General features: G+C 36.6%; 1 protein-coding gene across 2 annotated transcripts; it reads right to left on the bottom strand.

The window, feature by feature from the left end:
- Positions 1-430: 430 nt before the first annotated feature.
- Sac1 (Sac1 phosphatase) lies at positions 431-16202 on the bottom strand. Of its 2 annotated transcripts, none has more exons than XM_071664947.1 (2): positions 16053-16202; positions 431-10354 (listed from the first exon to the last, which is right to left on the bottom strand). In XM_071664947.1, the coding sequence occupies exon 2, from the start codon at positions 10329-10331 to the stop codon at positions 8532-8534; it is 1800 nt and encodes a 599-aa protein (XP_071521048.1). In that variant the 5' UTR covers positions 10332-10354; positions 16053-16202; the 3' UTR covers positions 431-8531. The 2 variants fall into 2 exon arrangements, with proteins under 2 accessions (XP_071521048.1, XP_071521049.1); XM_071664948.1 differs by lacking the exon at positions 16053-16202 and adding an exon at positions 15755-15900.
- Positions 16203-22626: the final 6424 nt, after the last annotated feature.

Genomic DNA, 22626 nt, shown 5'->3' with positions numbered 1-22626 from the left:
CTGACTCTCATATGTCTTAGAAGCCATAGCTAGGGTTAAATTTAAGCAAAATAAGCAAAGATTCTCACAGAATGGCGGTATCACCACCAATTGTAGTGTAAAGAATGTAAATAAGCGTGCCCTACACATCTGTGGCCATGGAAATTTCAAGTGCCCTCACGTAATTTTGTCCAGACTAAAGGAGGTGCTGAACCATCAGTTGCCAGAAATTCGGTGGTGTTCCTGTACTATATTTTCTGCTGTACACCTCATTCTGATCTGAAAATTACTCAACTGTCTTTTCTCAAAAAGTTCTACTTGCATATTTGGAGATAAGCAGTTTGGTATTCATACACATTCTTTCTCCACTCCTCTTTTTCGAATAAGGCTCTTAACAATCTTCCCTTCATTACTCTCAACCCAACACTCTTAGTGGATAAAGAGAAAAAAGTAATATGCAAACTAACTTTACTATACTTTCTGAATAGCCTAATTACACAAACAAATAACAGAAAGTGCAACCAAAACAAATGATATTGAGAATAAATCAGTTTGGCAAGAATTATGATGGTGAACATCATTAACTTATACAAATACTGTTCTGAAGAACAATAACAAATATATAACTTAATATAAAACATCTTGCTGATACATGTTCAAAATACTGACTAGCAACACTTATAATTCCATAGCAGCCCACAAGCAAATGAACTTATATACTAAGAAAAATTTCACTGTTCATAAACACACTGAAGAAATTATATTCTAACATGCTTACATCACACCTATCTTATCAGTTTTTCTAATCATCGAAATTATGCTCCACTTACAACAATTAAACTAATAAGGCCTTATTATTTTTGTGCTCTGTTACTGCTTACTGAGAGTCCACTAATTTAATTGTAAGAATTATTGCATTAATCAGTAGGCTCATGTTACATATTCAACAGCTACTTCTACAGTCAAGCCACTTTTTCAGTTTTTTCATTTGTCTCTTTTTCTACTTCTGTGACTGACAATAGTAAAAAATGATGGTCACAGATACTAGGATTATTGCTTCATTACGTCCATTCTGTTTTTGCAAGCAGTAATTTGATATCCATGTACAGAATTTATAAAGGCAAGAAAAGATTTTTAGCAAATGAAAATAAATGGTGCCGATAAACACTCTTGTTAAACTCAGTGCCCAAAAATACCCTTGATAAACTCAGTGTTATGTACACTTTGTAAAGGTAATTTATCAGTGTACTACTGCCTCAACCTAACTCTGTTGTTTACCTCTTTCAGCATAATTTTGAACTGTTTACCAGTGAAGAGCTGGATATCAACCACTAGCATGAAGAAAAGTTCTACAAGTTCAGCATATCTAACAATTCAGTGTTTTGAACCTGAACTACAGCACACATTTCAGCCTCTTTAATGACTTTGTATCATTGTATAATCTTTTACTGACCAGTCATAAACTTTTCCCATTCATTTGGGATGAGGTGAATCAAATACATAATGCACTATCATTGGCAACTAGAATTACAATGCTTATGCCTAAATTCAAATAAATTTATATTATCCGTGATTTTCCTGGAAGTAGGATCTATGCCCTCATATTCGATTACCAATTGCCTTCTTTGACAGCCTGCACCGATATATAAGATATATCCCTTATGATTACTTTATCAAAATGCCATTCCACAGACACCCATACTGCCTCATATAGGTCTGAATGACTATCAATGGATGTGCTTAGCTATTTGAAATATTTTCACATACCTCATATGTAGAATCATTGATAGTTGATTACTATCAAATCACTGAAGAGCTCCTTTTATAAGAGATTTAACAAAGTAATTGTTGTAGTTTTAAAATACTTGCTAAGTATGAAAATTAACTCTTAGTAAAGCAACAAGCAATGATCACCCAAGCACTAATAGGAGATGTAAGGCAGTAAACTACCAATAACTATTCAGTTTCCACCTGGATTACACATCAGTAAGAAAATATGTAAGATGATGAACTTTAGTAAAAAAGAAAGGTGCTATATCATGACTCATAATTTTTGTCAGGAGAGCTAATCCATCGTAAGAAACTGAGTAACCTTGCTTATAGCCTGCACGGTTGGGGCTGGGATTCCAACATTCATCATTTTCAACAAAGGTGCATGCTACACTGAAACTGCATACAACTTATACAACTCTTTTATTTATGTAAGTAAGAATAGGGTCAGTGATAAGAGATAAAAAAAAAGACACCAATGATAGATAGTATTCTCTCTGGAAAATACAAACAAATCAAAGATTGGAGAACTAAAAAACAAACAAAGAAATGGTAAACTGAGCTTTACAAACAGAGATTGATAAATATCTAACAAAATAGTAACGAATAGCTATCATACATTACTGCATTGTATACAATGATAGAAGGTAAGAGAGGGTTTGCAAAATGTAGATTAAGCCAGGAAACCTGATATATTTACTCCAGGATTTTTCCATTCACCATTGTATTACAAGATGGTGCTGATGCTTCAAGACTGACAAAGGGATTTTATCATTTTAAACAAAATAAAATCATAAAGCACAGGGATAATAAAATTTTAAAAATTCGTAACATGCTACAACAAAGCATTTTTCCATTTAGAGAGTTATGCAGAGTGAAACAGCCAGATTCACTAATACTGGCTTTATAGCAAAACTTTTGGCCAAAACTTACAGAAAAAGTTACAATAATTATATGATAACCTTTAACCCCTGGAGCAAAATAATACAACTCTTGAGCAAGACAGTATGACCCTTGACCATGATGGCCTAGCCATTGACATGACCTGTACATGTTTGGTAAAGTCATACCATTTTGCCCAAGGGTTGAATTGTCATGCTTAAAGGTCATATTCTCACGCTTAAGAGATTAAGGCCAATTTGCCAAACCAACAAAACTCCTTAAATGATGACGATGTGGCTTCGTTTTTGAGAAAATTTGCCATCAGATGATTTTTCAATAGCCCGCAGTGCAGAATTCACTTTGCACTTATGAAATAACTGATAATAATGCTGTGGATATCAGCCAACAGAGAAATCCATGCAAAAGGATGACTCCCCAACCTCCTAATTTATGCTTTTATGACAGTCCATATTTATAAACAGCACCATGCTAGATTTCTATAAAAATCAAACTCAGCATTTTCATTTCAAGTTATAATAACTCCTTTGATAAAGTTCTGCTTCTAATACAATCATGTCCAGGCCTTGACTAATTACTGAAGATATCAGAATGGCACTTTGGATAAAGGAACTTATGACAATTCAATGTCAAGTAAAGCTGTGTTGCATGCCCTACTGATGACAATGAAATTTTGAGTTTGAAAGATTTTTTAAATTAACCTCTTTTTCTATTAGGATACCAAAATAAAACTTGAAATATATGAGAAGTGTCATATTATGTTTCATCAAAAAATAAAATTATTATAATCAAGATTATAACCATAATGGGACAGACCAAAATTCAAGAACAATTTCAAAAACTTATTTCTCCCTTGAATATTACCAAGATATTACACCTAATGTAATTAACCAAGTGATACTAAAGGGAGAAATGAGACCACCAAAATGTCCTTGTATTTTACCAAACTTAAGAAAGGGGCTGGAAAACAAGGCTGTTTAAGCAGTGTGGATCATATTTCCACATCCTCCCTCCCACAAGCATGTGTTATATCATTCCCTGCTTGATCACTAATGTCTTGGTGATTGTTTTCAGTCAAGTGATACAAAAAATACTATGCAGATAATAATTTTGTGTCACAATACACACAGTGTTCTGGTAAACATTCTCTGGTCGAATTGCAAAGAACTTCCTAGTTGGTGGTGATACCTAAATCAAGATTTATGCATTACAAAGGTATAATCAACCCTTACTCTACTTTCTGCATGACTTTTGTTGAAAAGGTGCTATGGGTGACTACACTCAGACAAGAATAAGGTTCCAGAGGATAGCTACTGTCACCTGACATAAAAAGGAGAGCTGTTAACAAGGCCCTAATATACTTATCATATGGTTAGGGAAAGTGAGGCACCAAAAATTTATAAAGAAATTTTCATAATTTTGGCATCTGTTAAACTCAGTGTATACAACATAACCATACCAGCCAGGGAAATTGACAAATTTTCCTTTTTTCATTATTTTTGAGGTAATGCAACAAGTGTTTTATATAATTTTTTTTTTCTGACAATCTAGTCCAAAACAAAATGACCTTCCATAATTTTTTCATTCTTGTGGGGATGAATTCCTTTTTTTCTTATTCCTGTGCACTCTACAACAACCTATCCTAAACTTAACCGATACCACTAATCCAACTTTAAAAAGTTTAGTTATGTAGATTTGCAATTTTAAACCCAATATTTTGTAAAAATCTGCTGTATGGTAGTATATAGTTAATACATGTTCAGTTGGTTTAAAGTTTACAAATTAAATATGCAATACATTTGTGATATGGGCTTTGCATAACAGCTTATATTGGTTGGAAGTAAAAGAGCATGAAAAAAGTTGCTTTTGGAGTTAACTTTGAAATTTTAGTTGATTAGGATCCTGAACATTTGGATGTAATTAAAATAGCTCAGGATCCTGAATATTGTTCGGATGTCATTAAACTAGCTCAATCTTGTGATATCAACTAATACAAACTGTAAACTTCCACTTGTGTAAAATCTTGAAGAAAACAGTTTAAAGTCCAAAAAGTTACTGCACACAATGTCCTTATTTTGTGCTCAAATTGTGACTGCAGTTCCTTGCACCAGCACAAAATTTCTTGATATAAAGTCTGCAATGATGTTACTGTTGATTGCTAGTGAGTTTAATCTACCTTTGTTCTCAATACAAAAGATGACCATGGGCCAAAATAGATTGTACCTCCATCATTCACTGATGGCCTCAATCTTTGATGTCTTGTACCTTCATCTGAGCAAATCTGTTGTTAAAATTCTTCTGCCTACTATAAAATTAAGCTTATCAATGTTCAATCCAAAATACTCACCTGCATCAATCACTTAAATGAATTTCATCACATCTGAGAAAGGATGAACTGGGAGGAGAGCCAATCATGCAATAATGAATGATACAATTACTTACCTGTCATGTTACAACATGACAGCTCTGAACCATCTTTTAATTACGGTCCAATATGGCCCAGACTTATGTACAGTTTATAACAATGATAAGATATTCAATACTCTATCTAATATGATATGGGAAAAAGTTGATCATGATAATGAATCCGGCTTCTGTTGGGGACCCTAGTTCTGTTATTTCCACGAACGACGCATGCTTCTGTATACCGTACTAAAAGATAATAGATAATTATTAAGCTAAACTTTTCAATGCTGGTTCTTCCACAAAATGTTTCTACTGTATTTTGCTTATTCATTAACACTCGTATAACTACATACTGATTTTCATTTAATAACCTGTTTGTGCAGGTACTTTCCTCAGTTCATGCAATCATTTCATACACTATCTTAAGTACTAGTAATATACATGGCATCTTACACAGGATGCTAAACATCAAAAGGCAAAGCCTCCACTGATGAATGCATGTCTCCATTCTTGGAAGCATATCTTGTTCCGCTGAGGTAATAACAGATGCTTTGAAGAAAATGAAGAGTCTGCTCAGATAAATCATACAATAATATATGATTTGATTATATTGTGATTCTGTTGAGATGAAACTTTCTCTCTCATCAGTTACTGCGTCCTATGTAATCAGAGAAAAGCATTGCATGCCGAACAGCAAATTATAGTAAAATCATGGGCTACAGTGGATGTTCAATATTTTTGCTTATATAGAATTAAATTTTATGCACTCTTCATTTATGAAAAAATAAAATTCAACTTTTTCATAAAATAAAGATAATGAAATAGAAGCAGAATACAATGAAAAAGTAGAGAGTTCCCAATAACTGTATATCAAACACTAAATTATCAGTTTCACTGAAATCTTGGATTACACAAAGATATTGTGCTTTCCTGCAACTGCTGTAGACATTAGGAGCTCTTTGGTCACATAAATAAACCTGTTCCTTATCATTCCACGCAACAGCAGTGCATAGCATAATAATTAAAACACAACTGCACTGCCACAAATGCACACTGAATTCAACAATAGATACTAAGCATCCTTATCATATAACTACATAATGTATAATCAATTCAAACAATTCCTAAAGAACAATACTACTGCAGTCAAGTTGTCATCAGCTAGACATGAAAAACTGTAGCAATAATTACTTGCTTACAAAGCACTACAGCACATCAAATACCCTGTAGAATCAGTTCCTGAAGCATAAAATTTTTTATGTTTATAAATTCTGCATGCTCAAAAGTCCCATGCAAATCACACATAAGGTATAAGGCAGAAAGAAATTATAAATGATCCAAAAAGCCAACAGAATATGGATCTCTTCTTTATTCATGAAATTTATAAGAAATTAAGATGCACACATCATTATTTAGCATCCATCCACAATGAGGTCAATAACAGTGATGACTTACTGCTGACAAGCACTTAGGAGTCAACCACATGGAGAGAGTTATAAGTTGTACATTCAAATCAGTGACTGCAGTCATATACTACTTCAACAAATTAAGGCAGGCTGTCAGATATATATACATATATATATATATATATATATATATATATATATATATATATATATATATATATATATATATATATATATAAAGCCTTTCTCTTCTTGGAATGACTATGAAACTTGACAAAACCAACATTCATTATTTTATAGTTTGCAATATGTCTCAGTCAATAATGATTAAAGCACCTTTTACAGTAAACAACATAAATTTCAGCCACCTATTATCCAGCAATTTCATTCATTTGATTTATCCACAAAAAGTCCTACTCAGAGAAGTATCAACTTATCTAAAAATGTGGCCAGCCACCAGACAGTATCATTGTTTGTCTTGATCTAGTTGGAAAATTGGATCAAACCCTTCACAATGACAGACAAGAACACTGACATGGCTTCAATAAGAACTTTGTCAGCCACTGAGAAGAACAGATAAAGGAAGGAAAAAGTAGACATACGACAAATAAAGCAAGGTATACCCACAACAAGGGTATCCAGTTTTAATGCTGAAAAGCCAACTGTAAGTACTTTATGATGAAAGATAACCTTTCTAAGTTCTGATCTGCTTGAGAAACTGGTAAGAGTATGGGTAAACATGAAATTCTTAATATCCAAAACTAGATGAAGTTTATGTGGGTATGGTTCAAGATGAAGTTGACGAGGAGAGGAATCCCAGTGGTGAGTAATGCACTCCAACCCCTATGAATAATGTATGAAGATAATTCATAGTAGTTATGCCTCTTTTTGACTGAAGCATGTTATTAAAATATTATACTACTTTCTTTCAGCAAAATCATGGTAGTGTATTTTGCTACATACTGCTGCACTGTACTGAGAGTCCCTTCTACTAACTGGTCTTTGTTGGATTGATATTATGTTGTTTACTGTATATAAAAATTACCTTGTTAGTCTAGATAGTAAGAATAATTTGTGGAAATACTAAAATAAATCTCTCATGCACTGCTTATGGTTATATATTTCTAATGAATGATGGTAAACTATTATTTTAGGCTCAATCTGACAGCATACCCAAAACATACTGTTCATTACTTGTATCCACTCTAAAGAAATTATATGGGCATGATAAATTTGGAATAAATAGCATTTCTTTGGAAAAATCTGCCCATTACAAAAATTCAATAATCCTTTATAGGTAAATTTCATTACCATAATATGGAGATCACTCGTTGATTTGCCATCACGTTCAGAATTATTCCATAGCCATGCTGATGCTCATTGTCAATAAATAAACTAAAAACATTTTATGTTAAACATTTAAAACTTTAGATTTTACCATAACTATAATGTTTAGCTACAAGCAATATCACTTTCACTTAAACTAAATAAGACCTGAAGTTTTGGAAAATGTTTCACTCTGAATAATGAGAATCATCACAAAAATGGTCAAGTGGAAAGTACAATAATAAATGCAACAATCATAAAGTCAGGTATTAAGCTACTCACTAGACATCTTAAAATTCGTAGCTCCTGTGGAACTTACAATAACAAGGCAATGATACTTTTAAACTTTCAGGCAAGTACCTAAAGTACACTTCTCACAGTAAAAATAGTTCCAATTATACTGTACATACTATAAAAATGGCAATAATAATTGGATGGTGAATTTTACCTGAAATCATGCATTTTCAATTAAAAAATGTGCCATTTCACTGAAAATTTGTTAATCTCTCTACTCATAACTAAATCCTTAAAAGAAACTGATTTAGCAGTAGGTTCATAATGTTATATAAACAAATATACAATTCAGGGATATCTTTACATTAGATTACAACTTGTACAGCCCTCTGAGAGTAAGATTTTTATTCAAAATTGCATATCATTCTATGAAACAGACCTCCATACTCCAGTATTTGTAAGATCAATTATAGAAAGACTAGCTACAATCCAAACATAAGGAAGGGAATGCTACCCAACTCTAGGAGGAGCTGTGAGGTGGTTGAGTGCAGACATACTTAAACGTGGAGAATTTACAAGTTGTCGACCTTGCATGAGTGTAGCAAATGCAGCAACTACAGTCATGGCTGCCCAGAAAAGAAGGGAGAGGAGTGTAAATGAAGTATATTCTGAAGGAAGCAAAACACAAGCAAAGACCATCAACAAAGAGATAAAAACTGCTCCTGGCAACAAAAGCAGTCTAGGGTCTCGGTTTTCTTTAAGTGGACAAGGACGCGTGGCACCCTCGCCTTGCTCCACCTGGTACTTGCCAAGAAAAAGATCAACAGCATCTTGCCTGTCACCATCAAAGAAGTTGTTCTTAATATATCGGATGGCACTATTCCATCCATCTTTCAGCAGACCCATATGAGTACGTTTTCCAGTTCGAGTGAAATCTGTCTTTAGAGCTCCAGTTCCTGAGTATTCTGTACTTATAATATCTGCATTGTCAGCCCAAACATTCTTGAAAATGTTTTCAAAGGAAAACTGATGATCTATTTTTTGATTTTCATTAAGGATTCCCATCCGTATGAGGACAGATTGGAGTTGTTTCCTAGCTAGCATGGACTGTACCACATTTGTACGATCTAAACAATCAATACAATTGGTACGGAAAATGCCCTCTTGCTCGAGAAGAACCACACCATCTCGAAACAAGAAATATCCCATAACTTCTCGATCAGGTTCTACACGATCCATTAAGATACTTAGCCGATCCCAACGAAGTTTACGGCACTCATGGTGAAAATCAAAATATTCATATCGTACATTATCTCTTATTATCTGTCTAATGCTTGTCTCAATTAAATGCTTGAATGCTTCATGCAACCTACCTTCAATACCTTTCTGGTCTATCAGGTTTATAGCAACCTGCTTCCCATAACACAGGACCTGGGATTCAAAGTGACGGGTGAAAGCTTCCTCATGGTTAGCATTTCCAATTAAAGGTGCAGGTTTGTATCTAAGGTTAGGTTCCTGAGACCAATGGAGTGGGATGGATCCTCGTGTCTGGACAAATGATGACCTGAAGTCTCTAAATTCAACTATTTGTTCAGTTTCTATAAAGTTGGCAACAGCACCCTCCTGATCGATACCTCTCATCCACATTCGAGTTCCAGCACGATAAACACTACGTCGAGAAATTAAAGTCCAGGTAAACCACTCTCCATTGATACTGCATGGTTTGATGGATATAAAGCCATGAACTAAAGGCAAGCAAAATGCACTCATTTCTGGCTGAACGCACAGGTCTCTCAGCAAGTGCTGGTTCCAAACAAATCGTACATCAGCACGTTCATGTAATGCCATCTGCAGAAAATCTTCTGCAGTATAGTACAGCCTCTGTAAAGTGTGTGTTAAATCATATGTATAGGAGAAATAAAAGTATGGGGTTGATAAAACTTGCTGGGCCATTATTAGATACTTTTCATTGTACACTTTCTGTTCAGCAGTCAAGGAGGTGGTTGATCTAGCATAAGGTACAATCTGAAAATCAGCCATGCGCCATATTGTCTGTTTATTCAAAGTTCCAACTTTCACCCTTTTGGTTATTAGGATCAAATATGGTCCAGCAATCAGATGGAGAATCCCAACCAACCCATAAACAGTTTTCCTTGATGCACTGAAGGGAATCTGCCCACTATTTTCTTCTAGTGTGATTTCATGGCTTACCCGGTCTATTACCAGTAGCTGCTTGGAGTTAACTGGCTCCAAGAAGAACCGGTCATCTGTACAATGAAAGACCAGCTCCTCTGCCACATCAGCAGCCATATTGCTTCTGTCTTCTCCTGACCCTGTAAAAATGATGTTCAGCATCATAAATCTAGAAATAAATGAATAAAGGTAGACAGTATGAATTATGTACATGTGTATATATGTAGATGCCTATGTGTGTATATATATGTATACGTTGAAATGTATAGGTATGTATGTGTGTGTGAACGTGTATGTATATACATGTGTATGTGGGTGGGTTGAGCCATTCATTCGTCTGTTTCCTTGCGCTACCTCACTAACGCGGGAGACAGCGACAAAGTATGATAAATAAAATAAAAAAACATATAAACTAAAAACACTAATATTTGTGAATGAATGCATTATGAATCCATCCAACAAATGCATCTTCACTGCACTCTTGATAAGCCTATATTCACTTCAACCCATATAAATGCATCTTCTCAACATCCTCAACAAATGCATCATCATTTTACCCTCAAACCCAAATTCATTTTATCCTTGACAAACTCCACTTCACCTTAAAAATTCTTCACTACAACCTTAATACCAATGGCCTCTAACTTGACCTTTAAGAGTCAAATCAAATACCAGGTTGGGCTACTGACTGTTGGAATGAAAAAATTTCATGAGATCAGTCATCAAGTTAAACAAGGATAAAGTACTAGGATAATAGAAATTAATCAAAAATGAATTTAAATAACGAAGTTACACTACCAGATTTTATTGATGTTATAATAAGATGAATAAACTTCCTTAAATGCTCACTTCCATTATTTAGCTGTCATGTATAATGCATCAAAATTGGACCCTTTATCCCCAACCAACTAAGCCTTTTCTGTGGTTCCCACATCCCCTTCATATACCTGGTTCAGCCGAATGACAACATGTCATTTCCTGTATACCACATTGCTCCAATTCACTTCATCCCTTGTATGACTCACACCCTCTTACATGTTTAGGCCCCAATCCCCAAAACATTGTTTCTTTCCACCTCCTTCCTGGTTTCCTCCTTTCCTTGATTCTTTAACTTTCAGCATGTAAACCCTTCTTAGTCCTCTCCTCACTCATCCTCTTCATATTTCTTACCCATTTCAACGCACCCTCTTCAGCTCTCTCATACATACTCCTCTTAATACTGCAGCTTTCTCTTAACCTTGATCAAACAGTGCTCCTCACTCCATGTAGGATCCTCTAATATTTTAACTCCAATACATTCATTCACCCTCTTCCTTACATTTTTGTCTAAGGCCCATACGTTAAAGGCATACATCAATGACAGGACAATTATACCATCAAACATACTCATTTTTTCCCTTAGAGACAGAGACCTCATGTTCCACACCTCTGCTGCGCCCAGGACCTTTGCCCCTTCACCCACCCAGTGCCTCACTTCAGCTCCAACAGTTCCACTAGCTGTCACTTCCACTCCCTGGTATCTACCTGTAACATAGGTACTTAATTGTATTGTGGATGCAGGTCCCTTTTTTCTTATAAATAAACTTTTGAAATCTGGAATCTAAATCTGACACAGAACTGGTAGCAGATATGAGAGAAACTGCAACAAAGGAGACTGTTGGGAGTAAATGTGAATAAAATCAAGGATATTAGATGGGGCAGTGGAGAGAAACAGGTCTGTTGGAGTCTGGTCTATAAGTGAGAGAACCTGGAGGAAGTAGTGTTTTCAATACTTGGGAGTGGACATAGCAGTGAATGGAACCATATGAGTTGAGGTAAGCCTTAGGGTGAGTGATGGGGGTTAAGGTCTTAGGCACACTGAAGAGTATGTGGAAAGAGATGCCACTACAGGCGAGGGCAAAGATGGGTATATTTAATGGTATAATGGTTCCAGTAATGTTGTCTAGATGTGAAGTATAAGCCCTAGAAAAAACATTATGGAAAAGGTGGATATACTGGAAGTGAAATGTTTAAGGACAATTTATGGTTGGAGGGGGTGTGGCACTGAGAAGAGCTTGATTAAGCGAGCTGAAGAGGGTGTGCTGAAATGGTATGGATACATGGACAGGATGAATGAAGGGAGACAGACTAAGAGGGTATACATGGATGAAGTAGAGGGGACAAAGAGAAGGTGGAGACCAAAGAGCTGGAAGGACTAAACATGAAAAATGGCGTGAGGCATGCACAAAACAGAGCAAATTAAAGCAACGTGGTATACATGGAGTGATGCGCTATCAATGGGCTAAAACTGGGCATGTGAAACAGTCAAAGTCTGTGGGGTTTTGGTTGTGGATGGGGGTCTCTGGTTTCGGGGCATCAGACATGATAGCTTTAGAGTGGGTATGAGCAAATCATGCCATTCTTTGTCTGTTCCTTGGGCAATTGTAATAGCTGTCCTTTTACTGTAGATGCAAATTTTCATTTATAAAAAATATACATGTATATGATTTAAGTTTGTTCTTTTCACTAAGTAGAATATACAACCAATAACAACGATATGATATAAAAGCTCTTCAGACAATTTATGAGTACTTCATGCTCTTTATCATGTTTCATCATTGCCAGATGCATAAGGTACTCTTAAGAGTATTTTCCGGCATAGTGAATGATGTGCATGGTATTTATATATGTGCTCTCATTATAAACAAATATAGTTACACATGGTTTTCATCAATAATATCTGTCAGCCTGTATGAATGACTAAACTTCAAAAAAAATAAAATACAGAGGGCAGGTATCCTGCACTGAGATACATGACATTTCTACAAGTAGGACTATCAATATAACGGAAACTCCACCCTTAGAGTGGAAATTGTGGTAGAGATTGCTGCTGGAGATCAGATAGTATAGATAAACAGCCTTGGACAGTTGGGTCTCTGAGAGAAGATCAAGGGAAAGAATAAATAGATGGCATTCTCAAGCAAGAAGATTAGATTTGATAATGTGAATGTTGCAGCAACGAACAGACAATCAGCTAGGTCTAGGAGCAGTGGCTAAGGTGGTGGGGAGGATTCAAGTCACAGTATGTCCAACCCTCTTAACTGGTAGCATCATTGCATCCCGTCACTAGAGAACTATGAAATTGTTGTGCTCCAATTAACTTTTAGGTGAGAAAACTTTGGTATTCATATAAGGAAGTAAGAGTGTTTTTTCTTTGTGTTAGCACCATTATTTCTATTCATTTGATGATATATAACATGACATCAAGAGGGGTTATGAAAGACAAATATGTGGGGCTAAATAACAATGAAGTAAGGCATATCATAATTGATTATTATATAAACAACCTAACTTTCATTTCAGAATACTTAAAAAGAAATGTGCAGACGAGCATTAGCTAATTTTCCTTGTTTTGGAGACAATTTTGTAAGGGTAACCAGAGTGGTGCCATGCAGCATAATGCAGCACAAGACCGCATTCCAAAACTAATCTGAATGAGCATCACGTTTAAATGCAATACCCTTTGCAAATCACAAGGTCTGGATATGGCTAATAGCATAAATCCACTTGGTGCTTTGTTCTGATTCTATAAAGCTTCATTCGGTTTATAATTTGATTCTCTTATGAAGTAATTCGATCACTTACAGTCAGCAAATGATATAATTATTCTAATGAATACCAGTCATTACTTGACCTTAAGAGACTGCATTACAGAGTAAAGGCGGTATCACATGCACTTTTTCTGAAAACTTTCCTCCTGAAAACTCATTTCTAATGCACTGGCAAGAGTGCTGGCACATTTTTTGGGTCTAAACCTGAAGTCCTCCATGCACATCTTTCACATGGACCAGTAAGCATCACAATGTCAAGAGTGCAATATGATTCTTTCAATCGAAGGCAATAATACTATTTCTATGAATTTTCAATTCTACTCACATGCTAGAAATACACAGTTTTATATCAAAATTCCAAATAGATTGCTTACTAATTGTTGATTTGAACGGTATGGGCTATATCCGTTTAGCTTTCAAATGCTCAAGGTCATGAATGGTGCTTCATCTGTATCTTTGCATATCAATTTCTCCCAGATAGCCAGTAATATATCCAAGTATACTTTTTATCCCCCTGGCTCAAGCATAAAATACCAAGTATAGCAACTGTTTCCATAACAACGAAGCAACGAAGTGAAAGCTTAGTGGTTATCCCAAATGACTGAGCCTACCTATGTTCAGCCAGTAGTAAGTCACCAGAAATGAGTACCTGGGATAGAATTCAACATAAAATAAAGCCCATGTGACACTGCCTTAAGGGGATCACACTGCAAAACAAATACAGGTCTACAGAAGCTGAATGAAGTGTCAACTGGATATTTGCCGTCAGCCATCTGCAGGACAGATGCCCAAACAAATTACTTTTGAGATGCCACTGGGCACTCCTTCTATACACTGTCTATGGAGGAGACCAAAGTAGCACAAACTAAGGATCAGATTCTGATCTAATCAGAGTCTATTTGAAAGGTACCAAATAATACTCACAAACATGGCAACTCCTCTTATATTTCAATATCGTTTATACTCTTGTCTACATATCGAACCTAATGATGTATGATGACATCTACCAAATACCCAAACAATGGTGTACTTCTAAATTGGGAGATACTTGTCTACACTAAAACATGTTTCATCTTTAGTATTCTGAAGTGAACGTTTCATTCTTTTTGTAATAATTCATCATATTTTCCATATTCTTTCTCTATCATACCCTTCCTTACTGATGAGTTATCAATTTAGCTGCACTCCAAACCGAGCTTTGAGAAACAGGTTTTTTGTTTAAGGAGCTTTATATTCTTCATTGTTACAGAAATACCTGCAGAGTATATGTGCCATCACATTTTATTAAAGTATCTGAAAAAATTATGTGGTTGCATAATATAAAATTAATGCATCTATAATATATCAAACATAAAAATCTAATCTAGTAGTCAAAAAGTTCGTTGGTATAGATCAACATTGTAACTGACTTTCATTGGGGATCATGCCCTGTAGTCAATATGTCTAATCTGGTAACATGTTCACTGAGCATTTTGATAAGCATAAGTAGATCTTATTAAGAATATTGAAATTCATATAAGCCTTAAATGCTAGGAAGGCTTAGCGAGGTTTACATGGATTCTGTTCAAATCTTACAAGTACTTTACCTACTATAACATAAAACCCCAGATTTTCCCGAGTGTACCAATATCGTTCAATACATTACTTCAGATAATACTCTGCTACATGAAGGTCCTAAAACATAAGCAGTTATTCCCCAAAGCTAATTCTGATGAGGAACTAAGATGACAAATTATCATCGCATGCTTAGATATAATAATGCTTATGAAAAAAAAATATCAATTCTATATTTATAAATCAAACTGCAATTTCATAAGAATGGAACGAAAACCCAAAGCTACAGCAAGCGTATCCATAAATTGTTGCATTACCTATATCACTTCTACATACATAATGTCTTGTGTTTTATCACACCCATAATATTTCTGAGTTCATAATCTGAAATATTACCGATTCCAGGTTTCCAGTGGTGCTGAACAATACACTATTGCCTTAATGATAACGCAGCGTGCAGAATCCAGAAATGTATAAATTATATCAAGCATTTCAGTCTAAAACAAAAAGGTCGAACTTTCACGGTTTCCTAGTAATATATAATAACTTGTGGCATCAAACTATGTTAAAGATAATCAGAAAAATAATACATTAGAAACCTTATGAATATAATTCTTCTGTCATAACTTATTCTATTTTCTTCTAAGGCATAGGTAATTTTCAAATATATTCATGGTTATGGTTTACAAGTTACCTTAACATATAACTTCTGGGCGTAAACACAGTAGTCAAACAGCTGTTATCGAACCTTATCCAGGTTATGAAATATCATATCAAACATGTCCTAAAAGTTGAAATGAAGCTCTTAAACCGAGAAGAATAAAGATGTCCCTTTCATGCAAAATTAATACTCATATCAAAAGTTACCACTGAAAAAAAAGGATGCCATCCTTTTAAGCTATACATGTGGTGTAATCAGCCGGGTCTCTTTTACCTGAGCCTGAGGTAATGCCAAGGTTCAACCAAATGACAGAGCAATAAATACATGACTGTTAATATGCGTACATTTCTCATGCTATTTTTCTTTATTCTCACAGTATATCAGGTGCTGATAATGTTCTTTCACAGTTCACAAAGAATACCTAAGAGTCTTCAGCATATCTCTCATTTTTGCAGAGGCAAGGTCTTATTTCCAGTTCCTGCATTGACAACACAGACATTGATTTATTGACGGAAACGAGGATTATATAAACTCAGTTTCTACATGCGTATAGGGAAAATAGATGATTATCGCCCATCATCTCCTATGATGAGAACAATAATTAGAGATAGAATACTGCCCACGTATTCCCTGCGTGTCGTAGAAAACGAGTAAAAGGGGTAGGAGAGAGGAATGGAAATTCTCCCCTCCTGTTAACTTTCCAACAGAAGGAACAGAGAAGAGGGGTAAGTGAGGATTTTTCCATCCAAGCCTCGGTTATCTGTCCTTAACGCTATCTCGCTCAAGCGAGAAACGGTATATATATATATATATATATATATATATATATATATATATATATATATATATATATATATATATATATATATATATTTATTTATTTATTTATTTTTTTATATATTTACTATACTTTGTCGCTGTCTCCCGCGTTTGCGAGGTAGCGCAAGGAAACAGACGAAAGAAATGGCCCCCCCCCCCCATACACATGTATATACATACGTCCACACACGCAAATATACTTACCTACACAGCTTTCCATGGCTTACCCCAGACGGCCTCACATGCCTTGATTCAATCCACTGACAGCACGTCAACCCCGGTATACCACATAGATCCAATTCACTCTATTCCTTGCCCTCCTTTCACCCTCCTGCATGTTCAGGCCCCGATCACACAAAATCTTTTTCACTCCATCTTTCCACCTCCAATTTGGTCTCCTTCTTCTCCTCGTTCCCTCCACCTCCGACATATATATCCTCTTGGTCAATCTTTCCTCACTCATTCTCTCCATGTGCCCAAACCATTTCAAAACACCCTCTTCTGCTCTCTCAACCACGCTCTTTTTATTTCCACACATCTCTCTTACCCTTACGTTACTTACTCGATCAAACCACCTCACACCACACATTGTCCTCAAACATCTCATTTCCAGCACATCCATCCTCCTGCGCACAACTCTATCCATAGCCCACGCCTCGCAACCATACAACATTGTTGGAACCACTATTCCTTCAAACATACCCATTTTTGCTTTCCGAGATAATGTTCTCGACTTCCACACATTCTTCAAGGCTCCCAGAATCTTCGCCCCCTCCCCCAACCTATGATCCACTTCCGCTTCCATGGTTCCATCCGCTGCCAGATCCACTCCCAGATATCTAAAACACTTCACTTCCTCCAGTTTTTTTGCCGCTGTCTCTCGCGTTTGCGAGGTAGCGCAAGGAAACAGACGAAAGAAATGGCCCAACCCACCCCCATACACATGTATATACATACGTTCACACACGCAAATATACATACCTACACAGCTTTCCATGGTTTACCCTAGACGCTTCACATGCCCTGATTCAATCCACTGACAGCACGTCAACCCCGGTATACCACATCGATCCAATTCACTCTATTCCTTGCCCTCCTTTCACCCTCCTGCATGTTCAGGCCCCGATCACACAAAATCTTTTTCACTCCATCTTTCCACCTCCAATTTGGTCTCCCACTTCTCCTCGTTCCCTCCACCTCCGACACATACATATCCTTGGTCAATCTTTCCTCACTCATTCTCTCCATGTGCCCAAACCATTTCAAAACACCCTCTTCTGCTCTCTCAACCACGCACTTTTTTATTTCCACACATCTCTCTTACCCTTACGTTACTTACTCGATCAAACCACCTCATACCACACATTGTCCTCAAACATCTCATTTCCAGCACATCCATCCTCCTGCGCCTCGCAACCATACAACATTGTTGGAACCACTATTCCTTCAAACATACCCATTTTTGCTTTCCGAGATAATGTTCTCGACTTCCACACATTCTTCAAGGCTCCCGGGATTATCGCCCCCTCCCCCACCCTATGATCCACTTCCGCTTCCATGGTTCCATCCGCTGCCAGATCCACTCCCAGATATCTAAAACACTTCACTTCCTCCAGTTTTTCTCCATTCAAACTTACCTCCCAACTGACTTGACCCTCAACCCTACTTTACCTAATAACCTTGCTCTTATTCACATTTACTCTTAACTTTCTTCTTTCACACACTTTACCAAACTCAGTCACCAGCTTCTGCAGTTTCTCACATGAATCAGCCACCAGCGCTGTATCATCAGCGAACAACAACTGACTCACTTCCCAAGCTCTCTCATCCCCAACAGACTTCATACTTGCCCCTCTTTCCAAAACTCTTGCATTTACCTCCCTAACAAACCCATCCATAAACAAATTAAACAACCATGGAGACATCACACACCCCTGCCGCAAACCTACATTCACTGAGAACCAATCACTTTCCTCTCTTCCTACACATACACATGCCTTACATCCTCGATAAAAACTTTTCACTGCTTCTAACAACTTGCCTCCCACACCATATATTCTTAATACCTTCCACAAAGCATCTCTATCAACTCTATCATATGCCTTCTCCAGATCCATAAATGCTACATACAAATCCATTTGCTTTTCTAAGTATTTCTCACATACATTCTTCAAAGCAAACACCTGATCCACACATCCTCTACCACTTCTGAAACCACACTGCTCTTCCCCAATCTGATGCCCTGTACATGCCTTCACCCTCTCAATCAACACCCTCCCATATAATTTACCAGGAATACTCAACAAACTTATACCTCTGTAATTTGAGGACTCACTCTTATCCCCTTTGCCTTTGTACAATGGCACTATGCACGCATTCCGCCAATCCTCAGGCACCTCACCATGAGTCATACATACATTAAATAACCTTACCAACCAGTCAACAATACAGTCACCCCCTTTTTTAATTAATTCCACTGCAATACCATCCAAACCTGCTGCCTTGCCGGCTTTCATCTTCCGCAAAGCTTTCACTACCTCTTCTCTGTTTACCAAATCATTTTCCCTAACCCTCTCACTTTGCACACCACCTCGACCAAAACACCCTATATCTGCCACTCTATCATCAAACAAATTCAACAAACCTTCAAAATACTCACTCCATCTCCTTCTCACATCACCACTACTTGTTATCACCTCCCCATTTGCGCCCTTCACTGAAGTTCCCATTTGCTCCCTTGTCTTACGCACTTTATTTACCTCCTTCCAGAACATCTTTTTATTCTCCCTAAAATTTAATGATACTCTCTCACCCCAACTCTCATTTGCACTTTTTTTCACCTCTTGCACCTTTCTCTTGACCTCCTGTCTCTTTCTTTTATACATCTCCCACTCAATTGCATTTTTTCCCTGCAAAAATCGTCCAAATGCCTCTCTCTTCTCTTTCACTAATACTCTTACTTCTTCATCCCACCACTCACTACCCTTTCTAATCAACCCACCTCCCACTCTTCTCATGCCACAAGCATCTTTTGCGCAATCCATCACTGATTCCCTAAATACATCCCATTCCTCCCCATATATATATATATATATATATATATATATATATATATATATATATATATATATATATATATATATATATATATGTATATATATGCATATATATACATGCATATATATATATATATATATATATATATATATATATATATATATATATATATATATATATATATATTTTATTTTTTTTTTATTATACTTTGTCGCTGTCTCCCGCGTTTGCGAGGTAGCGCAAGGAAACAGACGAAAGAAATGGCCCAACCCCCCCCCCCCATACACATGTATATACATACGTTCACACACGCAAATATACATACCTACACAGCTTTCCATGGTTTACCCCAGACGCTTCACATGCCTTGATTCAATCCACTGACGGCACGTCAACCCCGGTATAACACATCGCTCCAATTCACTCTATTCCTTGCCCTCCTTTCACCCTCCTGCATGTTCAGGCCCCGATCACACAAAATCTTTTTCACTCCATCTTTCCACCTCCAATTTGGTCTCCCTCTTCTCCTCGTTCCCTCCACCTCCGACACATATATCCTCTTGGTCAATCTTTCCTCACTCATTCTCTCCATGTGCCCAAACCACTTCAAAACACCCTCTTCTGCTCTCTCAACCACGCTCTTTTTATTTCCACACATCTCTCTTACCCTTACGTTACTCACTCGATCAAACCACCTCACACCACACATTGTCCTCAAACATCTCATTTCCAGCACATCCATCCTCCTGCGCACAACTCTATCCATAGCCCACACCTCGCAACCATACAACATTATTGGAACCACTATTCCTTCAAACATACCCATTTTTGCTTTCCGAGATAATGTTCTCGACTTCCACACATACTTCAAGGCTCCCAGGATTTTCGCCCCCTCCCCCACCCTATGGTCCACTTCCGCTTCCATGGTTCCATCCGCTGCCAGATCCACTCCCAGATATCTAAAACACTTTACTTCCTCCAGTTTTTCTCCATTCAAACTTACCTCCCAATTGACTTGACCCTCAACCCTACTGTACCTAATAACCTTGCTCTTATTCACATTTACTCTTAACTTTCTTCTTTCACACACTTTACCATTTATTATCTATTTATCATACTTTGCGCTGTCTCCCGTGTCAGCGAGGTAGCACAAGGAAACAGACAAAAGAATGGCCCAACCCACCCACATACATATATATATATATATATATATATATATATATATATATATATATATATATATATATATATATATCCCTGGGGATAGGGGAGAAAGAATACCTCCCACGTATTCCCTGCGTGTCGTAGAAGGCGACTAAAAGGGAAGAGAGCGGGGGGCTGGAAATCCTCCCCTCTCGTTTTTTTTTCTTTTTTTTCCAAATGAAGGAACAGAGAAGGGGGCCAGGTGAGGATATTCCCTCTAAGGCCCAGTCATCTGTTCTTAACGCTACCTCGCTAACGCGGGAAATGGCGAATAGTATGAAAAAAAAATATACATATATATATATATATATATATATATATATATATATATATATATATATATACATATATATATATATATATATATATACATATATATATATATATATATATATATACATATATATATAATTTTCTTAATAAATTCAACTGCGATATCATCTAAACCCGAGGCTTTCACCACCTCTTCACTCTTTACCAAACCATTCTTCGCGACTCATTTCGCACACCACCCCAAACAAAACACCCTGTATCAGGCGCTCTATTATCAAACATATTCAACAAACCTTCAAAATACTCACTCCATCTCCTCACTTCATCACTACCTGTTATCACTTCCCCTCTTGCCCCTTTCACCGATGTTCTCAGTTGTTCTCTTGTGTTACGCACGTTATTTACTTACCTCTTTCCAAAACATCTTTTTATCCTCCCAAAAGTTTGATGATACTCTCTCACCCCAATTCTCATTTACCCTCTTTTTCAACTCTTGCACCTTCCTCTTGACCACCTGCCGCTTTCTCTTATACATCGCCGATTTATTTGCACTCCTTCCTAGCAAGTATCGTCCAATCGTCTCTTCTGTTTCTCTGATAGACATGCTTGCAAATAAGTTCGGCCACTAACGCAGTTCTTTGTCCCAGATTGTGTACAAATATTTCTAAAATTTCTTGGGGTTTCCTTTAATTGAGGAAAGTACGTGTTTTTCAAATTATCATGTAACTTTCTATCCTATTTTTTAAATAGAGTTCTAACCCTGCTATACTCTGTAAAGAAAAAAAAAACGCATTCCTAACTTTTTTAGGAGATTGTTCCTACCTCTCTCTCAATTCAGACTTGGAAAGAGCTTTCTTGCGTAGTCTTCTTGGTATCTTGATTTTGTCATATTTTTCTTGTCATTCCTTTTATAGGTATACTCCCAGCTGTTACATGGCTTACAGATTCTGTCATACTCTTCACATTCAACAAAGTGTTCAGTGTCTTCAATATTTACTGGACTCCTGCTCCATTCAATCAGTATTCTAAAATTTCCTTTTTCCCAGGATTTTTTCAGCCTTGCTTTACGGGGAACATAAGCTCTTTTACCGTTTACTTCATTTACATCCTATGTAAATGCCCAATTAATGTGGTTTGTACAATGACTTTAGCAACAATAGCTATCATGTATCTAACCTCTGTTCATATGGATGGCAAATTTATTCAATGATCTACGTCAAGTGAGGAAAATGTAAAACAAAAGAAGTTAAATGCT

Source organism: Panulirus ornatus, chromosome 9, assembly GCF_036320965.1.
Source record: "Panulirus ornatus isolate Po-2019 chromosome 9, ASM3632096v1, whole genome shotgun sequence".
Lineage (NCBI taxonomy): Eukaryota > Metazoa > Arthropoda > Malacostraca > Decapoda > Palinuridae > Panulirus > Panulirus ornatus.
Note: the sequence above shows the minus strand (reverse complement) of the source record. Positions and strands in the feature narration are given on the sequence as shown.